Source organism: Lutjanus erythropterus, chromosome 20 (assembly GCF_056507025.1).
Source record: "Lutjanus erythropterus isolate fLutEry1 chromosome 20, fLutEry1.hap2, whole genome shotgun sequence".
NCBI classification, from domain to species: Eukaryota; Metazoa; Chordata; class Actinopteri; order Lutjaniformes; family Lutjanidae; genus Lutjanus; species Lutjanus erythropterus.
The window spans coordinates 6,825,879-6,846,873 of record NC_139336.1 but is presented as its reverse complement, the minus strand read 5'-3'; the positions used below and the strand labels follow the sequence as shown (position 1 = coordinate 6,846,873).

At 39.2% G+C, this 20,995-nt stretch overlaps 1 protein-coding gene across 1 annotated transcript; it reads right to left on the bottom strand.

The window, feature by feature from the left end:
* Positions 1-190: 190 nt before the first annotated feature.
* ghrb (growth hormone receptor b) lies at positions 191-19,922 on the bottom strand. Its single transcript, XM_084746202.1, has 9 exons — positions 19,850-19,922; positions 19,608-19,695; positions 10,543-10,678; positions 7,524-7,702; positions 5,486-5,664; positions 5,183-5,327; positions 3,065-3,155; positions 2,687-2,756; positions 191-1,892 (listed from the first exon to the last, which is right to left on the bottom strand). Exons 1-9 carry the CDS (start codon positions 19,877-19,879, stop codon positions 1,017-1,019), a joined length of 1,794 nt encoding a protein of 597 aa, XP_084602328.1. The 5' UTR covers positions 19,880-19,922; the 3' UTR covers positions 191-1,016.
* Between the last annotated feature and the right edge of the window lie 1,073 nt (positions 19,923-20,995).

Genomic DNA, 20,995 nt, shown 5'->3' with positions numbered 1-20,995 from the left:
TATCATTTGATGACATTTTAGCTCCTGGGGTCAATGTTTTCCAGTGTAACCAGCATATCCGTTATCAGGATATCCTTGCCAAGGCTTCCTCTTCCATCAGCCAGTAACTCAAGTCTAATTAGCAACTTAGATGCGAGAATAGAGTTGAAGTTGTCTACAGTCAGTTGTTTCACAAGTAGCCAGTTAACACTAAACTGTCTTCAGGACGATAGTCGTTTGGTCCCGAGATTGCATTTCTGTCACTGCATTCTGCCACTTTTGCTATCTGTGTGGACTATTTACCAACATGCAACCAAAGCCTGCACAAACACAACTGGTCTATACTACTCAGACTACAAATGGACTACAAACAGAAGTCAGAATACCTCTGATTCCAAAATCGTTCCCCTTGCCCACAGATTTTGCATTCATATGCAGACATCTGTAAAACAGAGATTAATGGTTACTAAATTTAAGTTTAAAGGAGAGTGAATATTGGACTTAGATTCATTAACTGGACAGAAACATGGATCTTAACAAATGCTAGAGTTTTCCTTTGTCAGCTGGATGTGTAAATAGCAAAGGTTTTCTAATTAATGTGCTAGGCTTGTGTCAGTATCAGTTTGCTGTAGAGTTCTTCTGTCCTCCAGTGGCCAAAAATTGATCAATGCAGCTTTAGCAAAGACCTGTTTTATAGGGGATTATTGAGTTTTTGAGGCAGTTTGCAACACCAGATTGTGATGTTTCCCTTTGTACAGTTCCTTTTCCACAAGTGTAATAAAACATTCTCGTGCCCTTGTCCTCCCTCATACCACACTTTCGACCACGTTGACTTTACAGCCTTGTCAGAGGGAGTAGTGGGAGGCCAGAGGAGGTAGAGGTGGTGGCAGGACAGGCACAGATGCCTCCGACCAACTATTTTAGGAGAGCTGACATTCAACACTCAACCTTGGGACCCTCGGTAGTCAATCTGAAAGACTGTTCCCAAGTTCCACATTTGATTGAAAAGTCTTAACTTTGCACAGTTCGCCGGTGACCTACGGTGTGATGCTTCCCAAAAGGTCTGGGGTCAGGTAGCCATCTGGTGTGGGCATGGTCTTTGGGATTATCAGCTGGGGGGCAGGTGTTGAGTTTGGTGTCAGTAAAAGGCTGTTCTGCCTGTCAACACCCTCTACCACGGTGTAGACCGGAGCGGGAGGAAGAGGGGACACAGGGTTGGTTTCTGATTCCTGGTAAGGCGACAGGGATGGCAAAGAACTCAACTCGGCTCCTGTCTCGGATGGTTCGCTCGTGTCTCCTGTGGACAATCTTGGGCTGATTTTTCCTGCGTTGAGCTCTGAGGTGTAGCCTCCATGATCTGGATCCACCACCATAAGCTGGAGCTCTCTCTCTTCTTTTTCCTTCTCTGCCATGATGTCTTTCTCTGTGTCTTTGCTCGTGGTTTTCTCCACCTCAGTCTTTTCCTCGAGTGACAGCAGCACCTTGCCAGATGACCTCACCTCACTCACCTGGGTGTATAACGCCTCTCTGCCAGGTGCTGCAAAAGGAGGCTCCCCAGTGGTGGGGCTCTCGACTGGGGAGCTTGGCTCACTTGATGTTGGTGACATTTCCTCACTGAGGGCTTGCGTTGGGATGAGAGGATGGAAAGGCGATGGTTCTGGGTCACTAGGGAGATCTGGGTCGCAGCAGCTGGCCCGGCCAGAGTCATCGTCTCTGAAGCCAATGGAGAGGGGAGTGCAGTTGGAGGACAGGGAGCGCTGCATGAGACAGTCAGTGTCCAGGTCTGTCAGGCGGTCGCTCTGCTCCTCAATGTCCAGATCGATGAATTCCACCCAGGGGTCATTGTTCCGTAGCTCTGGCCTCAGATCAGGGGGCCCACCCAGGATGGATGTCAACTCCCTCAGCTTTCCTTTCTGTGAGGTAAAGAAAACAGAGCTGATACACTCAACAGGTCAGATTCGGCAGGTCAACTGCTGCCACAGGCCTTATTTTTGATTTCTACCAGCAATATAACTTTGTTTCATCAAGTTAATTGCTGAGAACTGGGAATGTGGCAGAGGTGGGACCAGGTCATTGTTTTGCAAGTTATAAGGAATTCTCAAGTCTTTGCAGTCTTTGAAGTCCAAAGTCAAGTCCCAAGTCATGACAGGCAACTTCTCAAGACTCAACTCACAAGTCAGTCTCTAAAAGCTTTGCTCAATAGAAACTGAGGACAATCTCTCAGATTTCGTTGCTAAAAGTGGATGGAAACGAATAGTCCATCTTTGTACAACTTCATATGTTGACCAGAGTTGTTGTGTCTCCATCTGGAATTTTCGAAACGCACATTTTGCATACTGCGATTCATTTTTTGCTAACAACCACATACTTTTTGTACGGGAACAAAAGGCTGGAGTCCAGTAAAGTAAGGGGTCATTGATGCCAAGTCAAGTTGCAAGTCTATTTAAATATTGTCAGATCAAATGTAAAGTCATCAGATTTGTCCACACCTCTGGAATGTAGTGACATTGCTAAAAAAAAAAAAGCCAGCCAATCAGACATGTTTTAAACATGCCTGCAGGTTAGCTAAACTTACTTGGAAGCTTCAACTTTGACCTTTTGTGCAAATCATAGTTGTCAGCACACTGTTTGCCTGTGCAGTGAGAGATTAATACTGACATTTTGGGTGACCCCACTTTCAGTTTTACCTAAAAATAAAGTGGTATACCTTGAGCAGTTCAGGGTCAATTCCTCTTATTTTAGGTCCAGGAACAGGTGGCAAAAGAATAACCATCAACCTTAGAGAGGTAGAAAAAAAAAAGAAACATGTTCAGTTTGACATAACACATGAAGGACAATATAGAAAAAAACATGGAAGTACTCAGACCTCAGTACAAACATTGAGAGGCTGATATACAGGACATCTGTTTGTCAGTATCAAAACCTTTGTATTACACCCCAACAAAAAGAAACACTCTTAGCAGTTTTTCAAGGTCAATCAGCCCACACAGCGTGCTGGTCACTGCTCAGCATACTGAATTTTTTCTAAGCTTTTCAAAGCCTTCACAGTCCTACACAGAAAACCTGACGGTTGTAAAATACTTACTTTTCCTGCTGCGATATGATGACTAACATCAGGATGGCCACTACACCCAAGGCACCAAAGATGAGCAAGGCCACCACCGGGAATTTCGACACTGGGAAAAGAAATGCACACAAAGTCACAATCAATCAAAACACATAAATACATTGTTTGAGTTTTATGTTAACAAATGGAGAAATCACAGAAGACATAAAATACATTTTGTCAGACGTGATCCATTTTGGAAAAAGTCACAATGCTGACAAAATATGCACTTTGTCTCTCTGTGTGTTGTGCTGCTGCCACCTTTATGTCAACCTGAGAGGTTTCAGCTCAGATTTAAGCCAAGTTAGAAGTGTTAAAGAAATGTTACTTGGGCCGACCTACTGCAGTAAGATTGCTGTTGCGTAAAAATGACCATGGCGCTTATTCCAATGTGAGACCACTGCATTACCTTATAATTCAGTAAACAGATCCATGTTCCCCTCAGGATGAATGGTAATCATATTGGTGGTCTCCATACTTTGATTTAAGACCAGATACCATGGATCTGTTATTATTAACTGGATACTGGAGCCAAAGATGGCGTCCATTAAGTTAAATGAGAATTGCTGACCTGGCACGTACGTCAAAAAAATTGTCTAGCTCCTAAAGCAGCAACGATTAGCTGGTTAATCGATCAGTCAAACAAAAGAAAATGAACTGCCACCTATTCTGATAATCGATTAATTGTTTCAGTCATTTTTCAAGCATAAATGTCAAACATTTGCTGCTTCCAGGTTCTTAAATGTGAGGATTTGCTGCTTTTCTCTATCTTTATCATAGTAAGCAAAGAGTTTGGGTTGGACAAAATGAGCAATTTCAAGACATTACTTTAGGCTCTGGAAAAGTGTGATGGCCACTTTTTTTCATTCTTTTGACTTTTCATAGAGTAAATGATAACTCAAGCTCAAGGAATTTAAGGTTAATGCCACTATGAGACCAATCAAAAATCCAACAAGTGGGTGTTAGCATGTGGCCCTCATCATAAGCTAGCTCCCTGAGTTGCCGCTCAATCAAATCAAACCTTTGGTCAGCAGTAAATCAGCTTTACAAAAGTTAGCATCCTAACATGCTAAACTGTTATGAACACAGTAAACATTATACCCACAACTTGTTTTAATTGATTGCAAATGTTTTTAATTATACTGTAATTTAATGTTTATTACTCTTGTAAATATATGCACTATTTTCCATTTTACACATTGAATTTCTTTTTATAATTTCATCATTTACACCATAGCATGTTTATTATCCTGTATTTTAACATTTAGCTACAATTTCATTGGAGTGTTTAATGTCTGTTTTGTTTGCAATCACTGTTTTTACATCAAAAATAATGTTATAAGAAACATCGGCATGCTAGCTTGCTGATGTTAGCATTTAGCTCAAAACACAGCTGTGCCTAAGTGCAGCCTTGCAGAGCTCCAAGCATGGCTGTAGACCCTCAGTTTGTTATATCTCCAATCGTGATTACATTAAAGCTACAGAAATACAGTGCTGCTTTTGTCTCAAATAACTAAAACTTTAGAGACAGTTAGTCCTTTAATCCTGGTAAGAAACTTTCATTTATGACTGCCATCCTTGTTTGAGTAAAGAAATGGAATAACATGTACTTGCTGGAGGGAATAATTTTTGTAGCAGCAGGGCAGAAGAGTCTGGGAGCATCATTGGCATGTCTTCAAACACACATAAATATTAAAATATTTGTGTCTGCTTGTTTTTTGACAAGTACAATGGTCTTCTGTGGCACATCAATGCACAGTTCTTAAATATTCAGATTATCGCTCATTCTTAAGAATTAGGACAAAACCGTATTTTGAGGGCGTTTTGATTTTCAATCTTCAATTATGTTGGGAAAATATATTTTAAAAGATCAAACTCTTGGCTATTAAATCTTGTAACATGCCAACCTTCAGGTGATTAAATCTGTTACTGAATGTAGATGTCCATAAAATGTCAACTCCATCAGATTTTACATCTGATGAAGCAGGAAGCGGAAACATTGACAGGTTCCTTCACACAGACATTCAGCTGCAGCCTCTAGAGGTTAAATGTAATGTTTTGTCCATCCAGCCTTGTAAACACTGCAGTGAGTTTTACCTTTAGATGGGACGTGGATGAATAGAGAGTCACTAAATTCTCCAAACTCATTCCCACTGAGTGTTTTGCACCGAACCCGAATCTCGTGGTTAACATTAGTTTGGAGTGCGTAAAGGGAGCAATAGGTGCTTGTCACGGGGCCAACCTGTGGAGAAGAAAACAGAAAACAGAGTTAAATACCAGAAGTTGTGAGTGTTAACAAGAGTTAACTCATAACCATGTAGGTATGTTTTAATATAACATACAGATTAATTGAAGCTGCAATTTTGCATATGCTAAAATAAAACTTCATAGGACACCTACTGATTTCCACAGGTCAGAGCTCGTGTCACGGTACTGGATCTCGTACTGCAGCGTCATCCATCCTAACTCCACATCTGCAGACGGAGGTGGCTTCCAGCTCAGTGTGATGTCAAAATTAATCCCAGTCAAACTCACATTCAGCAACGTCCAGTTCAGATTGATTGGAGGATCCGGTTTCACTGCAGAACATATTATAGAATAATTTTATTATTGTCAATTGAAGAAGAATCTGACAGTGTTTTAACTGACACTTTATATATTCATGGATTTATTCTTTAATATATGGGTGTCCTCCATTGGACTGTGAAGGAAAATAAAGACCACACTAATCTTTGTATTAAGATCACTGCCACTGCTTTTAAACTAAATAGCCAAAATGAGTGGACACCTGAACACTACCTATACATAATAATACATAATTGCTGAACTGAAATAGCTTTTTTTGCCTGATTTTTAGGGCGATATTTGTCATTTTATTTTGCTAATGTAACAGTCTGCAGAGTGACAGTCTCTGCTCTGCACCACGCTCTCATCCAGCGGTGCAGTACACACCCACTCAGTTGACCATGAGTGAGCTGAGCTGAGTGACGAGTGAGAGGAAAACAGCCTGCAGAGTCAGAGTTTGACTTAAGTGTTAAGTTAACAAATATATAATATACATATATATATATATATATATATATATATATATATATATATATATATATATATATATACATGTATATATAAAACTTTCATATTTTTTTATATATATATATATATATATATACATATAAATATTAAAGTTTTCATGTAACAAGATAAATATAATATTCTTTCTTGTTATAACATGAGATAAGTTTGTATGTTCTAATAACATGAAAATATCTTGTTATAAAATGAAAAACATCTTGTTTTAACAAATACTTCACATTATAATGTGAGCTGTAAAAAATATAATTGTGAGCTATAGCATTGAGCTTTTACTGTAACTGAAAAAATGGCGTCCAAAACATGAAAATCAGCACCAGACTAAAAGGTCACAATAGTGTGTGCACAGGGTGGCCATATCATGTATTTATATTTGCTATTTTATCTTATTCTTTACCTTATTTTCAGTCTTAATTTTGTTTCTGTAATAAATTAGCCAACAGTTTTGTGGCTGCATGTTGTTTTTGAAAGTCTAATACAAGCCAACAAATATGGACTGAAGCAGAACATTTACTGGATAAAAAACGCGAATTTTGAACATTTTTTTTCCACACATTTTGACTTTTACAAAGCTCTGGAGTTACTGGAAATGTCTGGATCCCACAGAAACTCCGTTCAGCATCCTTCATCCGCTGCACTGGTGAGTCTGTGCCATGCAGTGCTACTAGCTTAAAAATACGTGTGAAGTTTGCAGACGTATTAGAAGAATCTGACCATGTAAAAACGATTTGTTTTCAGCAGATATCATCCCACCACCTCGAGAAAGCAAAAGGGACTGGGAATTGTCTCTGTTGCTAGTAGTAGGAGTAGAGCTGACCTACTTTCTGAAGTTATAAACTTGGCTTCCTTGAATAGAAGTTCTAGTGACATGACTGTTTTCCTGTTATTAGTCAGATTTCATGTGTTTCCAAAGGAAACGGACATAACATTACCAAAAAGGCTTTTGTTTTGAAAGAGAAGTATCCCACAATATGAGTACATTTTGATCATATCTTTTCAATGTGTTGGTAATCTGTTGTATAATTCCAATATTACACGGGCTGGGCTTTACTGTCCGTCTTATTAGCATCCAGAAGTTAATCTTGAAGCTGAGGAAGAGTATTGTGGGCTTTCACCACAAGTCCACGTCCAGTGAAAGAGGCAGGATTTGTTTGCAACCTGACAGGTGCAGTTCAGAGTAAATATTCCCCAAAGTGCCATGTGATGGTCATTAAACCTCTGAGCGTAAAGTAGAAGGGGATTTTGGGGAAGCCTCACAGGACAGTACCTTGGTTTTTAATCAGCTTGTTATCAACTTTCTCTAATCTGGATTATGACAGGTGGGTGGGCAGTGAGGCAGGAAACTCACCGATGTCTTGAACGTAGAAGCCGTTCTCATCATAAAGGGTGGTGTTGTCCTTGGAGCGGAGCTGCACTCTGTAATATGTCCAGATGCTTGTGTGGTTCTCGTTGAAGAAGCACTCGTTGGGTGTGTCGGTGCTGTAGTGAGGACACTCACTCCATCCCTCAGGAGGGTTTTGTGGGGATCTGTGAGTGGGTGGAAAAGACAAGATCTGGTCTAAAAAAACAGCATGAAGGAGAGGAAAAGGTGACAGAAACACATCTTGATTCATTCACAACACCTACTAGATCCTAACAGGGTACACAGAATATACATAATGTTTTAGCTATTCTCAGACTTTTACAAGGAGTGAAGCTTTAAATGTATCGTTTGCCTAAAGTGAGGTTAGAGTAAAGGTCGTGGAGTTACAATTAAATGTAACCATCTGCTGGGAAAAATGAATATACTAATACTGGTAAATTTCATACCAATCTGCTAGTTACATAATAAAATAATCTTTTGAAAGAAACTGACAATTAGGCCTGACAGCAGTGGTGGAGAAAATTTTATGGAGCACAGCTGCACTCCCCACTGGATTAAATAGTGATTCAGAAGTCCTGATTTGATCCAATTCAGTTTAATTCTTGAAGATCAGATGACCTTGAATATTGCATTAATGCGAAAGTACTTCTCAGAATTTGTCTGGGGAACTCAAATGGCTGTTTATTCTTGGAGTCTTCCAATTACTTTGTTTGAACTTGACTTCATTAATCATCATAGCTATTAATCATCGGAGCACCAAATCCACAGAGGAATGTTAGGGCCAGAAGTAAGAGGAAAAAAATGAGAGAAAGTTTTGTAATTCAAGTAAGTTGAACTTTTTGTATTAATGCCAGGCATGAAAACATATCTAGATTCAAGATGAAGATTTTTTTGTGATTTTTTTTTTTTTTTGCACTTTTGAATAAAGTCAAAATAGCACATTATTCTCAACGGTAGTTCTACTTTATTTTTCACATTTGACTTTATTCTCAATGTTTCAACTTTAACCTCGAAGTTTCAACTTTAATCAATGTTTCAACTTTATTCTCAATATTTCAAACTTTGTTCTCGATGTTTCATCTTTAATCTTGACGTTTCAACTTTATTCTCAACATTTAAACCTTTTGCTTGATGTTAAAACTTTATTATCAACATTTCACCTTTATTCTCGACATTTCAAATTTAATCTCAACATTTCAACTTTATTCTCAATATTTCAACTTTATTCTCCATGTTTCAACTTTGATCTCAATGTTTAGACTTTAATATCAACATTTCAACTTTATTCTCAATGTTTCAAAATTCTTAAAATGCAAAACGGCAAAAAAATCTTCCTCCTCTGACTAATTTTGTGTTATGCCTGGTACTAATACCGGCAGTTCAACTTTAAATTGGACATTTCAACTTTAGTGAAACAGGAGGGACATTTAGTACAGAAGAGTATTAGGAATAAAGTTTGTTAAAGACTATAGTGCCCATCTGTTTTACAAAATTCCTGGCGACTTTTTAAAAATAGAAGTTGTTTTTTACAATGTACTGTACGTCTTCAGCTTGGGGCTGAATACCAGGCAGGGTGAGGCAGCCGCTGAAAGACAGACTAACACATTGTTGGTTTTGAAAGAATAATTCCAGGCTTATCTTTTAAAACAGTAACTTGAAGAAATCTCACAGCCTTTTGGATTGAACATATAAAGCCACTGTGTAAACCTGAACTGGACTTTTGCCTCATCAGCACAGAGTGAGCAGGTGCCAGATAAGACTTAGACACAACAATGTACACATCTGAGCCATAAAAACAGTCAGATAAGCAGGTTAGTGAGAAAGAATGAAAGTGTGTGTGAAGAGGAGTTTGTGAAGTGATTTAAAAAGTAACAACCCTATCTATCTATCTATCTATCTATCTATCTATCTATCTATCTATCTATCTATCTATCTATCTATCTATCTATCTATCTATCTTCTTTGCCTTATATCTACATGCATATCTCTTTTTGTCCCTTCCTAATATTCGTTTTTCTTCTTTTTTGTCTATTATCTGCGTCACACAATTGTTTTCAATTTAGATTTTCCATCTGTATGTGTTACATACAGGAAAAAGATGAAATTTCAAAATGTGGAATTGTACTCCACTGTATAGGATGCTATACATATATATATATATATATATATATATATATATATATATATATATATATATATATATATATATATATATATATATATATATGTATATATATATATATATATATATATATTTATGTATACATTCCATTCCATCCAATATAAAAAAAACATGTTTTCACTGGCATGTAGTGCTTTTTATCCATCAAGAGTTTAGCTGAGTTTTGGAGATATAGAGCGGAGAATCAACTGAAACGACTTTCTTTTCTGCTAGAAACCAGGTCATGATTTGTGGACACTAGTTTTGAATTTTGGTGCTTTGAGCGCCACAAGCTGAGTGACATTTAGTTTTGTTATGTTGGAGAAAAGGCAGACATTGCTACAGCTAAAGCTCTGCAACTCACACCCAAAAAAAATCTAGATGGATAAATAGCTCTACTGGCCAGATTTGAGGTATTTTTGATTTTGAGGTGAAATGTCCCTTTAAAGTTCTACCTATTGAGCCTCTATCTTTTATTATGCACTTGAAAATTTATACTTAAATACATTACACATGACCAATTTTTCATACTTGTATTTTTCATTTCAAATTGTATGTTTATATGTAGATATTTTATTTAATTTTAATTATTTGAGGCTTCTATTATTGTAATTATTATCATTTACCTTCATGCACATGTTTATCCATCTGCCTGGACAGTCACTCTTTTCTTGTAATGACCACATTATTTGTTCTCTGCCTCATTCCAAAAAGTGAATAAATTAAAAGAGACTGCAGGCTTCTTCTCTTTCCCTTTTTTCCCCGCAATCTGTTCCCCTGATTTCCTTGAAAGCAACAGTAAAACCACGTTTCTGTCAGTAGTGACAACATTTTTCCTCTTACTTTTTGTTAATGTAGAATAAGCGGAGATCTCCCGGCTTGGAGAGACCCTGGAAACTGCCCACATTCCATCTGCAGCGGAAAGTTTCCATGTTGACGGAGACACAGCCAGTGAGTTGAGGGAGTTTCTTTGAGGGGTCTGTAGGGAGACAGCGAGAGAGAGAATGGGGTGGGAAATAATTACATATCTAATTATGTTTAACACTATAAACTTCTCTTTTGCTTTGTTTGCTTTGTTGTAACAGCAATGACTCATGGTTGCGGCTGCGCTGCTTGTCAAAGACAGGATAATGACTGTAACCCAACTCCAGCAGGCAGCCACAGGGTGAAGATCAGCTTTTTCCTGGAAGTCAGTTTTACTGCTCTTCAAGTAAAAGCTGCAGCTGGAGGGTTCACTGCCAGGGCTGTCGTGGAATCTATTTGCTCTCTGTACTCAGAAACGTACTTGCACAGTAAATACGACCTGGATCCAGTTTTACTGGCTGGAGAAACACAAACCATGTGTGCGCAGAGCATGTTTCTACAACTGTCTTGCAGCAAGCCTTAGCTGTTTGTCCTAATTCCATGTAAGTGTTGTGAATGGACGCTATAGTTCCACAGAAAGATGAAAAAAGTCGTATAAAATTTCGCTTCACTTGTTAAAGAGGAATTTAATTTTTTTTATTGTGTTGTTTTTGGAGGTCCCTGTGAACTAAAACAGTAGTGTTTCCACCGCCATAACCACATAATACAATGTCTAAAATATAATTATCTAAATAAAAAATCTCCTCCTGCCTCATTTTAAGTGGCTAACATACAAGTCGCTGTTGCTTTGCGTGGGAAAAAGGAAACACAGGCTCATTTCATCTGATTTCACAGAGAATCCAACCCAGTGGCAGGTCCAAAATACACATTTTTCTCCTGGCTTGAAGTGCTGTTTATCCATCTGGGTAGATTTGGTGTGAGCTGCCGAGTTTTGGAGATATCGGCCATAAAGATGTCTGCCTCCTCTCCACTGTAACGGGACTCATGGGCACTCAGCTTGTGGTGCTCACAGCGCCAAAAAATACATTTGAAAATTTCCAAATCTAGTCCATCTAGTCCCATTATACCGGAGAGAAAGCAGACATCTCTACAGCCGATTTCTCCAAAACTCTCCAATCATTTCAGCTGTACTCGTTAAACTTTTGGCTAGCTGAATGTATTAAAAACGTGTAATGTTTTGTGTGTAAAATCGTTAATTTGTTAACTGACTAGTAAAGCTGTCAGATAAATTCAGTAAATTCAATATGTCCCTGTAAACTATGGTGGAGTAAAGTATAAAGTAGCATAAAATGATAAAGTAAAGCAGCAGTACCTCAAAATTGTGTTTAAGTACAACACTTGAGTAAATGTATTTAGTTACATTCCACCACTTAAAATAAAGTTAATCAATTATATAAGTAAGAAAATGATGTGCTACTATATATATTGAGAAAGGGGCACTTTTTTGCGTAAGCCCCCATTTCCAGAGTGTCTTTGCACGTCCCTAGAACGCAGCACCGAGGTCGTACCAAGGTGGCGTTCTTGCTGGCTTTAGCTCCCCGCACCACAGGGCTAACCGAACCAACCACGCCCAGCTAACTTATTTTAGTGGCCCTGCGCTGCTTGGAGCCAACCCCGCGACACCATGTCAGTGCTTCAGCCTATTCCCTGTCATCAAACTGCCCCCTGCTGGTCTCGGAGGCTGTTTTGGTACCGGTCCTTTGGAGCTCTCAGTGTGGGAAGAGTCAGCTAGTAGGACCGCCGCTCTCCACCCTAGCGCTACATCCACGGACCAATCCGGCGGTCTGTTGGCGACTGCAAACACCAATCAGTGTCCAGTCAGAGTCCCTTCCCTGGCTGTTTCATGGTTGTTTAAATGTGAAGCTAAGAACTCCCATGATCCCATGCCACCTCACAACGTCATCATGTTGTGCATTTAACTCGAGGTGCATTTACCACCTTTTTCTTCATAAGTGGATGGAGTTTACTTAGAAAACTATCTGCATGACTGGTTACTGTGAGGTGTTTGTTTAATGTGTGCGAACTGGCCCTTTAAACAAAGCACTGTGGGAGCTTTTGTTTTTTTTCCCCTCTTACAAATCCGTTAAGTAAACAGTGCTGATTGTATTACCACAGCGCTTAGTGATCAATGATTCCGGGGACCGCAGCAGCAGTCAGCTGACCACATCAGCACTTCAGAGAGGAACGGCACGCAGGCCGCTGGCTGGCCGAGTGAGTACCGAGAAGCGTGAGGACAAGATGGCTCCTTCACAGCTGAGAGGCAGGCGCTCGGAGCAGATGATGAATACCTCTGGCCTGCTTAGGGCGCTTCAGGGGAGGGAAGCTACAGGTTAAAAATAACCTGTTTACCAGATCCTCCACTCCTCCTCGGAACTGTGCTTAGCTCAGGATTAAGAGAAAAATCAATTTGACACTCAGCTATGTGGAGCATTTTAGTGGCTCACTTCATCGTGATAAATGAGGACGTGTGGAAGGGGTGGAAGGTCTGTGTGTGTGTGTGCGCGCGTGTGTTAGACAGGGTCACAGCTTCACGTAGTTTTGCCATTTTGATTTATTATGTTGTTGGGGTGTGTGTGAGCGTACTTTCTGCTTTTGTTTTTATTGTTATTATTTTACATTACTGACATTACATTTACATTTACATTTCATAAATTACATATATTTCATATATATAAAGTTTTTCTTTTGGAAGGACATCATTGGCCCAATTCCCAAGAATGTGTGTTTTATTATTTACTTGCCTATTAACCCATTCTTATCTACGGGAGCGTCAATGTTCCCATGTGCACATCTATTTTTAAATGCTGGTAGAATTGCAATGAAATAAGATACAGCAATAATTCTTTTTGCATATAAAACCGTAGGAGTTACACTTACATATCACGCATTCAACGTGTCCCAGAGCACTGTTTCCTTCCAATAATGGGTTTGCAAACATCCAGTAAAAAGTGCACACAACAAAAACATTATAATCCAGACCATGGGTGTTCACAGCACTTCCTATGTTGGAATATACGTCATCACATAGTGAGCATGAACTATCACGTGGTTTTCTTGCGTGTTTCAACACAGTAAATTGTGGTTATATTTTGTTAGTATGGACATAAGTCCATACATATTATTAAAATTTGGGATGTAAGGGTTGAATTGATGTGGAGCAAAATGCTAAAATGCTCCAAAAAATGGCACTACAGCATGTAAAAATGTAAAGATATGCTCTGGTGGACTTGTTCTATGGTAGGTCAAATGGGTTAAATATTAATGTGACCATCTCTTTACTTTATCTTATACAATAATAAATCTTATATCTTTGAATTGTATATAAAATAGCTACAATTTGAAGATGGCATGTTGGGCTTTGCAAACGGTGATTATCATTTTTCACTATTCTGACTTTTTATATCCCTTAAAATTCATCATTTTGGTATATATATTTTGCCAACAATACTTCAATACTTCCAAGTGAGATTGTGAATGCAGGACTTTTACTTAAGAATATTTTCACATTGTGGTTTTCTTGTTTTTACTTAAAGGAGCAATACTCTGTAGAGGGTATGCAGTGTCACACACTTTTACAGATTGTAAATTGTTAATTGTGATTTGTGATTTTGGGCTATATAAGGAAAATATAATTGACTGATTGAGTGATTGATGTAGCCATTGCATATGGGTACTGCTGTTCAAACAGCAAGTCAGACTCATAGACTGTATATTAAAAAGGCTGTACTCCTGTTTAATATATGATCTCCTGACAGGGCAGAGACAGTCAGGCTGCAGGAGCGAAGGATGCATGTAACCTCGTAAATCAACAATAACAAGTGATGACAAGTCCTCCACGGTAAGCTGATGAGCTGTTTATAACTGTCAATTTTCTATTGATATAAAGTTAAGCTTGTTGTCCTGATAATACTCACCGGAGGATGAGTTAAGTGGCAGTCTGTCTCACTGCCTGCCAAACCCCATTAACATTTTGCTTAATTTAACAGCTGTAAACATCTACGAGTTCATTCATGATTCCTCACAACTCATAAGCAGACACTTACTCATTCGGTGAAAATTCTGCTTTAATCTGAACTCTGATTTAAGTGAAACAGACCTGCAAAACAGTTTTTCCAGTCCGGAAAGAAAATTTTCAAAGGGTGACACCTCAGCTCAAGTGAAGCAAGTATTTCAACTGAACATACTTCCTTGATCTCCGATTACACATTGTGGTCACATTTTATGATTTATTACAGTAAATATATTACAGATTTCTCCTTTAACTATTGGATCTGAATAATACTTCTTCCACCACTGAGCATGAGGGAGAAAGGTACATACTGGCTATAACTAATACTGTGTGCTTCAGGTCCTTGTTGGCACAGTGTGGTTAGAATAACCAGCTTGTAGACTGATAGGCTTCATTTTTGTACGTGTGTGCTCTTCAAAGAAAGTGCTGCTGTGTTTGCTCAACAGCTGCCAGGCAGAGTTCACTGCTGGTGTAAGCAAACATGTGAGCAGCACACGCGGAGCACTTTCTGAACACAGCGAGCGCGGCCGCAAAAACACACAGACAATTTACAAGATGGTAATATCAATTTACAACATATTCTCCTCTTTCGGAGGCAAACTGCCACGTCCCTGCGTGGTAAACATGTTTACAGCGTGATTTTCTCTCAGAGTGCTGCCGGCACAGTCTATTTCAGGCTGAAACAAAAACATCCTCGCTCAATATGTTATGATAAGCGCTGATGCGTTTCCTTTCAGACATGATTTCAAAGAGAGCAGGAAACAGCAGCTTGCGTTAATTTCCTTTACAGGACTCACTCAAACCTTCAGCAGGTCTCATAAATTATAGGTAGAACACTGCTTATTGTTCGTCTTTGTTTACACAAGCTCTTGATGATAATTAGTGTGTGTTTTTCCAATTACAGCGTCTATTAAGATCGGCACAGTGCGCCGGTGGGAAGCCTTCATTAATGTCTTTCCTGCGAGCACACAGGGCAAACGCTTATTTAGAGAGTCACATGTTCAGACATCAATCAGAGCTCTCTCAGGGGGGAAATACCTCATCCACTGCATTTAGAAAAGCCATTTCCTTCCTTGGCTAAAGGCCACAATGCTCTTTTTTTTCACTAACCTAACAAGCCTTAAACGTGGAGAGGGGAAAAAAAAAAAAAGCTTGTGGATGTGCCCGAAAGTAAATCGTGATTGTACGACCTCTGAAGTCAACAGACATAATTACATTAAGAACCAATGTCCTGCTTCCCGAGTGATATAAACAGTGCGGCTCAGGTTGTGAGGAGAACAAAACACTTGTCCACCTCTGCAAGGGCTATTCAGTTTCTACAAGTGGCCCCTCCGGCGGATGGTGCTCCAATGCAGCTGCAAAGTGAGTTATTTTGGGCAACCGGTGTTTCTAAAAGAAAAAAAAGCTGGAAAACAAAGCCTCCTCATTCTGCATTTGTGTGTTTTAAACTCCACCTCCAGTGATGTTTTAAACAATATAAAATACTCTGCAAGTATTTTATCACACTAACTAGCTACATCCAGCTTCTCCTGTGGGCTGGGCATCACCTCTAATGATATGTAAAACGACACCCCCCTCGATTAATGGGATTGGTTTCTTAGGTTTGTGATGTCATATACCCAGCCTGACTGAATTTGTTTCATTTAGATGCACTTGCTCAGTGCTTTACTCAGTTTCATAGCATGAAATGCTCAAACATGGTGTTTTCTGCTTATTTCACTCCTGATATAAAGTTAAAAACCTGATTTTCCCTGGAGGGGGTCTTAAAACAGAAATTGGAGTAATAGCGCAGCATCCTGCCTTGAACGGACTGTGCAAAAGAAAAAAAGTGGAACTTGGTAATAAAATATCTGGTTCTTTGATAATAAGTCAAAACCAGTGTACATAAAAATGTAAAGAGAGCCTTGCACTTCAGTCAGAAACATCGAATCACCAAGCTTAAAATCCTCTTACCTGCATCACTAGCAAGCTAAAGCTATAAATTACACTTTGTACAAACCTGATTAAAGATTCAGCAGTTTTCATTAATCCAAGCTGGCTGTGAATCTGAGAGTGAACTGAAAAGAAATCACACCAAGAAAAATGGCACGGGAGCTTCTGTTACTGGTATCTGAGTAGGGTGAAAAAGACTTTTCCCATATGCATGCATTGTGAAAGAGTGCAAAACCCCTGCAAAATGACTCGTTTCAATAACATTTTGAAAGCCTGGTACAATTACATTTTTTTAATCCCCATTTAAGTTAACTGTGTTTGTGAGTATTACGGTCTTATGTGGAAAGAATGTGGATGCTACAAAGGGTGGGGTCGGGTAGGGTGTTGCTGTCCAAGTTATGGATGTTCCTGGCAACTAATTCCCCTGTTCATTAAATGCAAATTTTAATTTAGACTAGTCGACTAGTCTAACAGTAAGAAAATACTAAGAGATCAATCATTTGGTCTGAGCACAATTTATTAATTGATCATGTTAAACCTCGTCCGCAAAAAAAAATACTGTAATATGTATATGTATGTGTAATACGTATTAAGAACCATTTCAATTAAGCTGAGTCACTGTTAATCGTATTGTAAATGCTGATGAAATGTGTGTCACTTTGCACCATGCAATACGAACACTGCGCATTAACCTACAAAACAACAACTCACTAAATGCTTCACCTTTTCAGACCTGACAGGATCACAGTGTGTGCAGGTAGACAACATCTTTTACCCAGAGCTGACGTTAGCTGCCAGGCTGCCACATGGCGTGGCTAATGTTAGCAGTGCTAGCAGCAGCAGCCTGCTCTGCTTGCAGGTTAACGTCAGTATTTGTGATGGTTGGCGCTGGTTTTATGAGCTGTCATCTGACTGACTTTGCTGATAACAACAACGAGGGTTGGGTGGGCCATCAGGGCAAACATGCTAAGCAAGGGGCTGCTGTATGATGGGGCCACAGCCCCAACTAATGGCAAGTGACTGCATAACACCTTAGAGGCTACACTTAACTGGCATTATGCATAAATAAAATATTAATAAATAGGTTAACTGACTAGTATTTCTGAAGCCGACTAGCGAGGGTGCTGATGTTTAATCTTACAGTTGACTCATTGTGCACATCTCTAATCTAAGTATGTTCAAACAGTTTGAAGCTTTACATTACAAACTGATTTTGTCCCAGACCTGTTGCTGCACCAGAATACTCCCTAAACCATTAAAGTGTTGCACTATGACTTGTTATCAGGGTTAATGTTAGTATTTGACTTTTCTAACTAATCTAGGTCACTCAATTTGGGCAGTAACTAACACTTACAACCTAATATCATATTATAAAGTACATGTGAGCAGAATATTGTCATGCAATATATTAAAGTCTGTGTAAAGTTTTTTTTTTCTTGTGAACACATTATATATTTTAGAAAACAGTTGGTGAAAAGATGTGAAAAGACTGAGAACTTTTGATTCTTTTGGGGCGGATCTGAAACATGACTGCTAGACTGAGACTTCAGGTTGTTTTCAGGTTGTAGTGTTGACTGATACTGAGATAGCAGCACGGATACGCCCCCCTGTGTTTCAGAGCAGAACAAACTGCTCATTTTTTCATGGCTTTGAAACCTGATTTCGATCAGGTTTCAAAGTCGATTCAAAGTCGATTCGATTCAAATTTGAATGGCTGATTTTTTTTTAGTCATTCAAATTTGTCTGTGTGGTTGAATACATGTTTCTGTGACGTGACAAACGCAAAACCAAACATTTATTATCGCTTTACTGTATCTTTAAATAAAATAATCAATAAAAAAATTTACTTTCATGTGCCATGTTTCTGCATATTTGACATCAGCGGACAACAGCTCGGTAGCCTAAGTCAAGTGCCAATATTTTTGGCGGCTTTCCAAGTTGTTGTTGCGGCTTAAGGACATTGGAATTTTCCGAGTCGGGAATCATTTTTCTGATTATTCCTACTGGATCAATGTAAGATGGGTCCTGACAATGTGAGTAAAACCAATACATGGTACCTCTCTTAGACAATACTGACATCATAAACAAGTTTAATTTGTATTTCGCCTTCGGTACCGAATGTACGTACTTGCTGCTCCCTCAGGGCACACAGCCATCCACCCACAACCACACCTGGCTGATTTCAATCACATGACACAACATGATTTATGATGAAGGAAGGGATTTAGAAATCTGCAGGTTATTAAAAGTCGTCAAACTTGCTACCAAGTGTGCATAAAAAAAAAATAAAAAAAATTGGCAGCAAGTCACTCCCATGTTGAGCTACAGGGGGAGAACATGCCTGTCAGAACGCAGCAGCATTGTGCAATCTCAAATCAAGAAAAACAAAAACAGAATTTAATAAAAGAAGCAGGAGAACAGTAGTAGAGGGGAAAACGTTCTCCGTCCACATCTCCTCCAAGTTGGGTGTTATGTAACAAGACATAGCACAGGATGTCCATGCGTGACTTTAATGGCCAGTGGAGACCTAGTTTATATCTGTGGGTGAAAACACGACCCATGTATGCAAATACACAGCCTTTCCATCGCTGCTGAGGGGCTGTTTCGTAGAGAGGGGGGCCTCTGCGCGCTAAACAGCTTCCCATTGTTCAGCGGCAGAGTACTCTCTGCTCTCCAGAATTCCTGGGAAGCCACTTCACTAGAAATCTGCTGGCTGTTCCATGTGGAGCGCTTTGCTATTGTGCAATGCTCATTTGTGTACCAAAGCAGCACGTGAAGTTATGATTTATATTATCATGTGGTCATTAAAAGTAGACTTTGCTCATAAATTAGTCCCAGCTGGTGTTTTGCAATTTTTGATTTCAAACAGCTGAAATTCTGAGCATCATGAGAGAACAGATTGCAAAGAAAGCATCATCAGTGCCAAGTATAAATACTGCAAATCACATAACACAATATGTTAATGTATATCACATGATAAACATAATTTCAACCCTGTTGCAAGTCTTCATATGCCCACAAATGTTTTAAATTTCCACTCAGCCTATGCTCTGTAAGCAAACAAGACAGTGTAATCAACATCAGTATTCATAATTAACAGTACCTTGCTCAGAGGCTGATTCCAGCGCTGAAGCAGTGAAGATGTGAAGGCAGAAGAGGAACACGGAGAGAGCGGCAGCCATGGTGTCGAGCTGTGGAGGAAACGTGCCTGAATGTTAGTTTCTCAGTGCAGTCCACCCAGCTGAACCACAACACATGCAGGCCCAGCCCACTGCCACCATTTAACAGGCCGACGACAAGTTAGGAGAGGTCGGGTACACCCATGATAGAACGGCATACACTCACAGCATTGTAAAGGACTTTAGATAAAAGCATGCATCAAATAACTTTGGGTTTGTAAAGCCTGCTCCAGTGCACACGCAGCAGCTTATCTGGGAGGTTATTCTATAGCAGAACATTCGGGTGGATGAACTCTGTACCCGCTTTGCAAATATTTTTCTGGATACCGGAGTTTAGACTGGGACAAGAGGTCCTTTCGCCTTCTAAACCTTTTATTCCGTAGTTCTTTGGCCTTTTGATTTATGTGATTCGACTTCTGCATGTGAAATCACACATGTAACTGCTTTAAATGTTCATCCAGGTCATTTAAATTAATGCCACTTTAACTGATTCAGCTGTCTCCTTTCATTGCTTTCACTTAATACTTGTTTTTGTACTTTTACTGCTACTTTGAAGTCCTTCCAGCAGCTTCATGTCATCTGCTACTGTAATTTAAAGCACACTGAAAAATAGGGAGGACTTCTGAAACAAAGAAGGGATGGTGACTTTTAAAGAATCAAAACCAAAAGGGATGCCTGCAGGTCACATATATTAACCGACATTTAGAAAAATTAAAGGATGACAAAGAACGGCACAAAAAAAAGAATATCTGACAAATGTTTTTCTAAGGGTGTGTTTGGCTGCTATTAGATAACATTAGCTGCTATTAGATAAACAAAGAAGGGATGGTGACTTTTAAAGAATCAAAACCAAAAGGGATGCCTGCAGGTCACATATATTAACCGACATTTAAAAAATTTAAGGATGACAAAGAACGGCACAAAAAAAAGAATATCTGACAAATGTTTTTCTAAGGGTGTGTTTGGCTGCTATTAGATAAAATGCACCTGTCCTTTGAACCTTTCTGTAAGAAACATGAATTCTTCTTCCCAGACGTCTGAAATTTTCTTTTCATTTCACTCTCCGTCTCTCACTCACTGAAGAGGATGAGGCACGGGCTCTTCCAAGTCACAAAACAAGATTTGGTGTACCCATATTATTGTGCCAAAAGTTTCTCACAACAAAGAGGGGAAAAAAAGGTGTGAAATAGGAGAATAAAGTAGAACTGTGACCTTGAGAGGAAACCAGGGGAAGGCAATGAAAAACGGGAGTCTTCCGGGAAAATAGAGAAAGTTGGCAAGTATGGTTTAAAATGGAAACAGGCAACTCTTC